Source organism: Bos javanicus, chromosome 15 (genome assembly GCF_032452875.1).
Source record: "Bos javanicus breed banteng chromosome 15, ARS-OSU_banteng_1.0, whole genome shotgun sequence".
NCBI classification, from domain to species: Eukaryota; Metazoa; Chordata; class Mammalia; order Artiodactyla; family Bovidae; genus Bos; species Bos javanicus.
The window spans coordinates 51657725-51667214 of record NC_083882.1 but is presented as its reverse complement, the minus strand read 5'-3'; the positions used below and the strand labels follow the sequence as shown (position 1 = coordinate 51667214).

The following is a 9490-nucleotide window of genomic DNA, read 5'->3' as shown; positions in this document are numbered from 1 at the left end:
TCCCCCTTTAGACTGCAAATTAAACAAGGCCGTCATAAAGCTCCTTGGGACAACAAGGCTCAAAAACACAAAAGAAAGCCAATACCAAGTATGCTATAAACATTTCATTTTATTTTTTTTAAGAAAGTAGCTTCAGAAAAAGAGGAAAATAATCTAGATCGTTTATATATATATATATATATATATATATACTTTTTAATAAAAACCTTTACATAATTTTCATGCATAAAGACCCAGGCGTGGCCATGCTGTCCATGATAGCCCGCACACCAGCAGTCTCCGGTGGTTACCTGGGGCTCCCCAGAACTGGCTACAGTGTAGAGAAGACCCTCTGCCTGTCCCTGCCTCAGTGAGGGCTTTACCTTCTGCAACTGTAGATGGAGGGTGGGAAATGCTTTGGGCTAGAATGGGAGGGAAAGGGAGGGCTACTCGATCTACCATGTTTCATTGAAACGCATCAGGGAAATTCAGGCAGGAGGCCTTGCCAGATGACTGAAAACCAGGCACCAAAATGAGTTCTGGGAGTTTCCCAGAGACCTGGAGTCTGAGACCAAGGGCTCCTGCACAGGGAAGTTGTGGTGTTCACGGGAACATTCAAGGCAGGAAGAACAATCAAGCCTTGAAGCCCCGTGGCTCCATAGCAGGCACTCACTCTACCTTAAATGAGTCAGAAAGACCCTGTTCTGCTTCCTCAGTTCAATCCTCTCCTGATTCCAAAAGTCATGCAAATCATCAATCTACTCCAGAGACAGAGTCTCTTCCTTCTGTGGATAGTTCACTTGTTAAGGAAGGTCCTAGGTCAACACATTTGTCCCAGCCCCTGCCCCACTCCTTCTAAAGAGTCTGGGGATGAAAGGGCAGGAGTAGGAGCAGGGTAGCAGTTGGCATTGACAGTCACAAGATTCAGAATGGCTGAAGGAGGAAAAGCATTCCCTGGTTCTTTGGGGAATTCTGCCAAAGGTGCTTTATTGACCATTTCTAAAAAGGAAAAAAAAAAAGAATGGCTCTTGAGGATGGTAAAGAGAGACTTGGCTCCTTTTTTGGGGGGTTCCAAAAGCCCTTATGCTACGTTTAGTATTAAGAAAGCCCTGAACAACTGGAGGTTGCTGCTTGGGCAGCAGGAAGGGAGGGGAGATTCCATGGCCAAGCCAGAGAACGGCAAACAGGGCAATCAACTTGATGAAGGAGCCCTCTGTGTGGTGAGTGTGAACAAGCATGTGAGTGTGGTGGGAGGAGCCCAGGGCTCACTGGCTCCCGACAGTCAGTTCCCGCAGGTAGGACTGTGTGAGGCTGCGCAGTTCCTCCAAGGCATAGTCCTCAGGCATGGGGAGCCGGCCAATGTGGGGAGCCAACAGGCGCAAAGGGACTCGCTGAGGGTCTGGCGTTGAGTCGGAGGTTGTATCAGAGGCATGCTGAAGGCTCAGTACCACCCGCAGCAGGTTGGCTACACGTTTGGCCATGTCTGGAGAAAAGAGCAGAGTGAGCACCAAACGAAGGGGTGAGGCAGGGGTATAATAATCACAAAGACAGGCAGTGAGCAGGCCAGGCAGGGAGAGAAGGCGAGAGGCTGACCTGACTGAGCCAGGCGGTCCTTGGCATTGTAACACTGGATTTGCTCTATCCTGTTGCACAGTGAGGTCACTTTGGTGTGCAACTGCTCGAGTTCATAACCTGAGCAATCCACCTACAAAGAAGCAGGGAAACCAATTAGGCCCAAGGAACTCCCATCACTCCAATCCTATCCACAGACTGGCTATGCAACCCTCTGAAATGAGAGTGAGGTGAGGGAGGGGAAAACCCAAGAAACTGGCCAGCAATGTCATGTTCCCACCGTCTAGCCTAGTTGCTGAAGACAAGACAGGATCTTAGCAATACACAACAGGAAAGCAATACAGTGTATAGGGCCTAGGACTGGGCAAGTTGTGAAATCACCATTCATGAACCATGTAATTAGCAAGCTTCAACATAGCACCAAAAATCTATATAAATCTGGGTCAGACATGGTATTGACTTAAGAGCACAACAATGAGACGTGGAGCCCAAACTAGCACTTAACTTAGGTCTTCTTCTGACTCCAACTAAGAATTAGCACTTGATAATTAATGTAGATATCAACAGCAACTGTGATTTTGTTATCAACAGAAATCACTTCCTTTCCTATCACATTACAGTTGTTTAGTTGCTAAGTCGTGCCTGACTTCTCTGACCCCATGGACTGTAGCCCACCAGGCTCCTCTATCCACGGGATTTCCCAGGCAAGAATACTGGAGTGGGTTGCCATTTCCTTCTCTAGGGGATCTTCCCAAACCAGGGATCAAACTCACGTCTCCTGCACTGGTGGGCATACCATGGGCTTCCCTGGTATTACAGCTGTTGGTAATCTTTAAATATTTCAAAATTACAGTGCTAGAGCTTCTTATTTAGGATGTTAATAAAGCACTTATTACATAGCACAAGTTTTTAATACTTTGATAATTCTATCTTAATATAATTGCTTTCTTTTGTAATCCTATATATTTATATCTTAGGCATTTAAAAACATTAGAGATCTATCCATAGGTGTCACCAGAATGCCCCCATAACACTTTCAATTTAAAACATGCCAAATATTATGTGAAAGAATTATCTACACTAAATCTCTGATCTTTACTGGATCTCTCAACCCAAAGCTTCTCACTTAAAACTAGTGGAAAAGGGTCGACAAGGGGAGGGGACTGACTAAGGACAAGTCTTAGGCATGTCCACTACACACTACTTAACAATAAGCCACAAAAAAATGTTTCAAGTTTTGATAGAGCTGTCATAACAGCTACATCAAATGTGTTTCATCAAAACATCTCTCCTGCACTGACAGTACTATCTCTGTCAGTGAGTTTTTCAAGTTCTTGCTCAAGCCTTTGGCTGTCTCTATGGCTTTATGGGTCAGGGAAAAAGAAAACCAGGCCATGGTTTAAGGAGCTCAGGTACCTGCTGTATATGACGGAGCATTTCAATGACCCTAATGTAGTCCAGGTAAACAAGCCCAGATGTTTCCCAGTCCTGGATTAGGCCACTGCGCTCCAGAGGTGCCAGGTCTTCCAAGAACCCCTTCAGGTAGTCATAGTTCTCATTAATAATGGCATCTGAAGAAACAAAATATTGACCAAAAGTGTACAGAGGAAGGAGATGGCAGAAATCCAAGACAGGATGAAAAGGAAAATTATGTTGGGTCAGACTTGAGAATTACAGTAGATATTTCAAAATTCTCTTAAAGAAACTGTAAAGAATTCCTGGTTTCAGTTTCCCAAATAGCGATCTCTGGTGTTGCTGAATGAAACTCCCTAACCAATGAGCTTAACGCAAGTAGTGCCCATCAAGAATATTCCTGGCAGATGGGAATATAACAGATATTGCTGTTGACCTCTGCCCCTCACCCTCACTAAGCATCTTCTGCACAGGGAGCTTTTACAAAGTGTGATCTGATTCAAGTCTGCCATGCTCTGTACTGATCACTGTCCCTGGCCTGACTCATCATGGGCTCAGAGGTTTGAAGAATTGGGGGTGATCCCAGGAGACACAGACCCTGGTCTGAAGCACTCACCAGAAGCTAAGTGCCGGATGACGAGCTTGTGGCACCTGTTCCAGTGTCCTGCTTTAAATAAGTAGAGGGCCTCCAAGTGCTTGTCGGATTCCATGTGTGCTCGCACTGCTTTGGCCTCATGAATCCATTCAGCGGGCACACAAAGCTTCTCGGTCAGGAAAGTCTCCTTAGCCCAAGATTCAGGGGTCTCCAACAGCTGGCAGTGCCGGGTAAGCAGCTCTCGAACAGCCTTCTCCCGCGTGCTACAGGAGGAAACGTCAGCTGGGATAAATCTCATCCTTACTGACGGAGAAGGCTGCCTCAGATGGCTCAAAGTGGCCCCTGAGGCAGTCTCCTAAACTGCAGGTCCTGACCCATAGAGGATCACCTCAAGCTTCACTTAAGGTGACATACCAGCATTAATTTTTAAAATGAAATAGAACAGAAGCACATTGTATTTTCATGGTCAAAACAGTCTGAGGATGAATACTCTTGGGAAGGTTGTCCACTGCCCCCAAAAGGCTTTGTCCTCACTGGCTCATTTCTCTTTTCTAACTATACTGGAATATCGTTGATGTTGCACAATGTTTGCTATACAATGGTGTACAGCAACATATGTTCATTCTTTAATTTTTCTCATATAGGTCATCACAGAATATTGAGCAGAGCTCACTGTACTATAGAGCAGGTCCTTGTTGCTTATCCATCTTATATACAGTACAGAGTGTGTGTGGGTTCATCCAAGCAGGCTCATTTCTTTGTTTCCTTTCTAGAACAGGAGATGAAGGATGAGATAGGGGAATTCTGGACCCACCGAGCAGTCCTCTGCAGTCCATTCTCAACCTCCTCTCTGCCCTTTCTCTCACATGGTCAGTGTAAGTAAACAAAGTTGACAGTTTTACAACATAAGGTCCTTTCTAGGTCCTGTTTTTTCCCTTATAGCCATCAGGCTTCCTAATTCATTTTCTCTTTACTCCTAGACTTAGGCTAAACTCACTCTTTCTGCTCTTAAGTCCACTTAAAGAGATTTCTTCTTCTGGCTAAAGGATCTCTCATTTGAATTTCAGATCAAAGCTATTCTCATCTTAGATTCTTTTGTCAACGCCTAGACTTTTTAAGAATTCCCAGTCTCAGGACATCTGCCTCCTTTTCCTCTCCTCTTTAGGAAGCAGGATCTGCTTTCCCACAGCCAGTCATCAATCATCCCATCAGCCAGCCTTCTACCATGCGAAATTCTCCAAGAGTGTATTTAAATAAACGCAGAGGGAAATTCTGGGGTCATTTTGCCTCCTGGTAAGGAGGAAGAGGAAAGAGAAATTCCTTAAAGGGAAGGTTGTGCTGGATGCTTTATATTTTTACTCTTTTAATTTCATAGTCACCTTTGAACAGAGATTAGCAATATTATGATTTTACAGATTAAAAAACTGAGGCCTAGAGACTATCTTGACTCTAAGTCAAAAATGAGTAAGTTTTACCCTAGGTCAAAGTGAGTACATGCTGAAGCCAGAATTTAGAAAGACCAGACTACAAAACAACTTTCCATGCCCTACGGAATGACAGATAGTACAGTACAATGATTAAGAGCACAGATTCTGGGTATCTTGAATTGAAAGCCTCACTCTGCCATTTACTAGCTATGTGATCTTGAACAAAAGTTATCTAATCTCTGTATGCCTTGAGCTGCTCATCTATAAACAGACAATAAGAATGTCTATCTCATAGGTTCATTATCACCATTAAACAAGTTAATATATTTAAAGTACTTACAACAGAATAGAAAGATATATAAAAACATTATATAAATTATATAACAAAGCATTGTGTTAAGTGTTTTTGTTCTTAGTAATATGCCATGCCGCTACCAATAACAAAAAACCTCCGGCTTTATACAGTTCACAGCAGGGAGTAAAGGTGTTTCTCTGGTTTTCATTCAGGACAGAGAACCAAAACATTATGCATCTGGGCAAGATTGTATTGGTAAATAGGTAAACACAACACTATCAAACTTGAGGAATGGATGGCAAGGGAAGAGAGAAAGCCAGTGGACAGAGACAAAGAAGGGGTACTCCTTGCCAACCTTTACGGATCCACTGAAGCAACACAGCCAGCATTACTTCTGCATAATTCTAAACATACCACATTCAAGGAATTTGTGCCTAAGTTAATGGGATTTTTCCACCCAGGTATATCCTTCCTTTCCACTTATTTCCCATACCGATTTAATAGGTGTTTAGACTGATTCCTTTGTTGCCCTGTAGGGCTAGAGGCACCCAGTGCATCTGATGGCTTCTCACTCACCTTGAGTTGTCAATGTGCAGGAGGACAAAGATGGCCCACTCCCAAAGGCCCTCACTCTCCAGTTGGCCAGCATAACTGGCCTGCAGCACACCCTCACACTGCTCTGAGAGATGGGTATAGTTAAGAGCCCGCAGCACCTCCCACAAGTGCCAGCTTAGGCGATAGTCCAAAGGATCCGCAGTTACGCTTCGAGGCTCCAGCAGCTGGTTGAGGTCATAATGTCTGCAAAGGAGAATGTGCTGAGTTACCAAACCCAGTCAGCAGACCACCTGCACTGGATAGGTTAACTCTTTCAGCCACAGCTTAGAAAACAATAAAGGCAAGTACTCTAGAGCAGAAGCATCATAAGCCTTACAGTCTTCGTCCTCTAGGTTTAGCCAGATTACAGATCCTACCAAAAACCAAGGAACTTCCCTTCTCAGGCTCTTCTAACAAGTCTGATGGTATTTCTTTGGTCTATTTTTACCATTCTGGTGCAGGAAGTCTTCACAACTTTCACCCTTTCATTATTATAGTGTCTTTTCCTTAACCATTAAAAAAAATTTAAGTTTCCTTAGTATCTTTCACATTGTTCTACTATCTGAAGTTGCTGAAGTGCTACTTCACCTGTTTATCTGAACACCTGACTAGTCTTAATGATGGTTATGTCCTTCCTTTTGCTTTACAGTTGGTATTATTCTTTATACAGAAATCCAAGTACCCAAGGTTTGAAAGTCTCCCTAAGGCTTTTGCTTTTTCTTCTGCAAGGGGCCCAAGGATCTCAATGATTCTGGACCAGTTTGTGTGTGATGTTCTTAACTTCCAAATCCCAGACCGTAAGAACAGTAAGAATGAAGATCCCATACCCACAAGCTTTAAAGATCTAGGCGTTGGTTTACCAACCAGAGTGTTTCCATTTCACCTAAGATCCCGGACATCTCACAAGTACCTACACCTTGCCAAGTAATGAGTAGTTTTTCTTGCCCAGTACTGTCAAACTGAACTTTGTGTGATAATGGAAATGTTCTATAATCTGCTTTGACCAATAAGATAGCCACTAGCCATGTGTGGCTATTAAACACTTGAAATATGGCTAGTGCGAATGAGTAATTAAACTAAGATTAGGATTTTCTATCTCAGTCTGGCTTTGGTTTCTGGCATATTGAGATATATGCTTTTTTTCTTCCTCTTTTTTCTTGTTTGACAGTAAAAGAGGTGACATACAATAACTATACATATTTAGAATATACAGTTTTCGCAAGTTCAAACACATATATACACCTGTGAAACTACCACCAAGATCAAGATAACAAGCTAACCTATCACCTCCAAAAGGTTCCAGAAGCCCCTCTGTGATTCCTCTCCCCTACCTATCCCTACACCTACTCTTCCCACTCAACAACTGATTCCTCTATCATTATAGATTAGTTTGCATTTTACAGTATTATATAAATTGAAATCAAACAGTAGGTATAGTTTGGGGAAGTATTTTTTTTTTTTGTCTCTTCAAAACTAAGTAAAAGTACTTTATAATTCGCCATTGCTGCTGTGTGTTATCAACAGTTACTGGTGAGGTAGTCTTCCATTGTAGAGACGTACCACAATTGGCTTATCCAATCACCTATTGATGGAAATTTGGGCTGTTTCCTGTTTTGAACCTTTACAAATAAAACTGCTATCAACACATACACAGACATATATTTTCATTGCCCTCAGGTAAATACTTAGAGGAGTATAATGACTGAATCACATGTATGTAGGTGTATGTTAAACTTTTTTTTAGCTACCAAACTCTTTCCCCAAGTGCCAGTATTATTTATATTTTCCCCCCAGCAGTGTTGAGAATTTCAACTGCTCCACATCCATGATGACATTTGGTAAAGGTCTTTTAAAAATTCTAACCATTCTAACTGATGGGTAGTGGCATCCCACGACAGCTTTAATTTGCATGTCCCTGATGTCTACCAATGTTAAACAACTTTTCATGGGCTTGACATGTAGATCTTCTTTGGTGAAGCATCTTTGAAATATTTTCCCATTTTTAAACTGGATTGTTCTCTTATTATTGAGTTCAAAGAGTTCTTTACATGTTCTGGATAAAAGTTCTTTATCAGATATATGAATTGAAAATATATTTTCCCAATCTGTAGCTTGTCTTTTCAATCTCTTACAGACATTAAAAAAGAATGACAAGTTACAAATAACTTTATTTTTTTTTTTATTTTTATTTTTTTACAAATAACTTTATGCAAATAAATCTGGTGACTTTGGTGAAACAGAAAAATTCCTTAGGAAAAACAAATGAACAAAACTGACTCAAGAAAAAAACTATTACAACATAAAAAAGAACTATTAGATACCCCCATTAAAGTGGCAGGGTGTGGGGGGCGGCAGCAAAAGATTTCAACAGACATTTCAGGAAGATATGTAGATGGTAAATAAACACATGAAAAAACACTTGCCATCATTAGGTATTAGGGGGAATGCAAATTAAAACACAGTTTTAGTTATGTGTATTTTACAACAAGAGACTATTATTCTAAAATTAGTATAGTTAATTTAAAAGAAAGTATTTAAAGATCTGAAGTGAGATGTGAGCTACTACTGACTAGAGAAAACTGCTCAGTGTTTCTGATGTAAGGTAAAAAGACAGCTCTGAGATAGTTTAAATTATTTGATTAGATATAACAACATGTTAATATATTAGTTTCTTATTAAGCACACAAAAAAAGAGACACCAGTATATGCCCACTAAAATGATGAAGTTTTAAAAGCCAATAATAACAAATTTTGAGGAGGATTTGGAGCAATTATAGATCTTGATGGGACTTTAAGCACAAGTGGTCATAGCAGCTTTATTCTTAGTATATCCTAAGACAAAAAAAATTGTTCACTAACAAATGAATAAAAATTAAATTTCTGATATACATATTAATATGGATAAATCTCAGAATCACCATGTTGGGTAAAAAAAAAAAAAAGCAGGCACAAAAGATAACATACAGAATTATAAAAAATTCTGTAATAGCAAAGTAATCTACAATAATGAAAAGTCAGTAGTTGTCTGGGGTGTGGACTGACTGCAAAGGGACATGAGGGAACTTTTGGAGGGTAATGTAAATGCTATCAGATAGTGATGGTAGTTATATTACATTAAAAAATATGAAACCACACACTTTATTATCAATATATATAAATTGTATCTCATTGAAGTTGATTAAAATAATTGTTTTTAAAATTTTTATTAAAATATAATTGATTTAAAATGTAAATTTTTAGATTTCTAATTCTAGTTCCCATGCTCTTTGAACTCCATTAGTTTTATTTTGTGATTAATATAATCTTATGGCAATTTGACCACATATAAAAGGGAAAGAACTCCCTAAGGTTCATGGAACCCTCAAAAGTGATTATAACACATGACTGATTTACCTGTCACTGTAGAGTTTTAGAAGGTGAAAGCAGACATCTTGAAGAGGTCTCTGTGAGTCTTGCTCCTCCTCTACCACATATCCAGAGCCCTCCAGGTATGAGGGAAGTGGACAGCAGGCGTATCTGTCACTATCAGAGGTATTCTGAAGTTAAGAATTTGATAAAACAATACGTCAGCTCCAAGTATGTTTCACTAGATGATGATATGTCTCAGTTACTCAG

General features: G+C 40.6%; 1 protein-coding gene across 3 annotated transcripts in view; it reads right to left on the bottom strand.

Moving 5' to 3' along the window:
- Window positions 1–91: 91 nt before the first annotated feature.
- Window positions 92–9490, bottom strand: part of NUP98 (nucleoporin 98 and 96 precursor) — an 86930-nt gene continuing 77531 nt past the window's right edge. For all 3 annotated transcript variants that reach the window (XM_061380665.1, XM_061380667.1, XM_061380666.1), the window contains exons 28-33: window positions 9269–9411; window positions 5858–6079; window positions 3581–3822; window positions 2968–3122; window positions 1573–1684; window positions 92–1462 (exon numbers count right to left, since the gene is read on the bottom strand). In XM_061380665.1, the coding sequence (XP_061236649.1) occupies window positions 1245–1462; window positions 1573–1684; window positions 2968–3122; window positions 3581–3822; window positions 5858–6079; window positions 9269–9411 (1092 nt within the window). In that variant the 3' untranslated portion in view covers window positions 92–1244. The remainder of the gene's footprint in view (window positions 1463–1572; window positions 1685–2967; window positions 3123–3580; window positions 3823–5857; window positions 6080–9268; window positions 9412–9490) is intronic.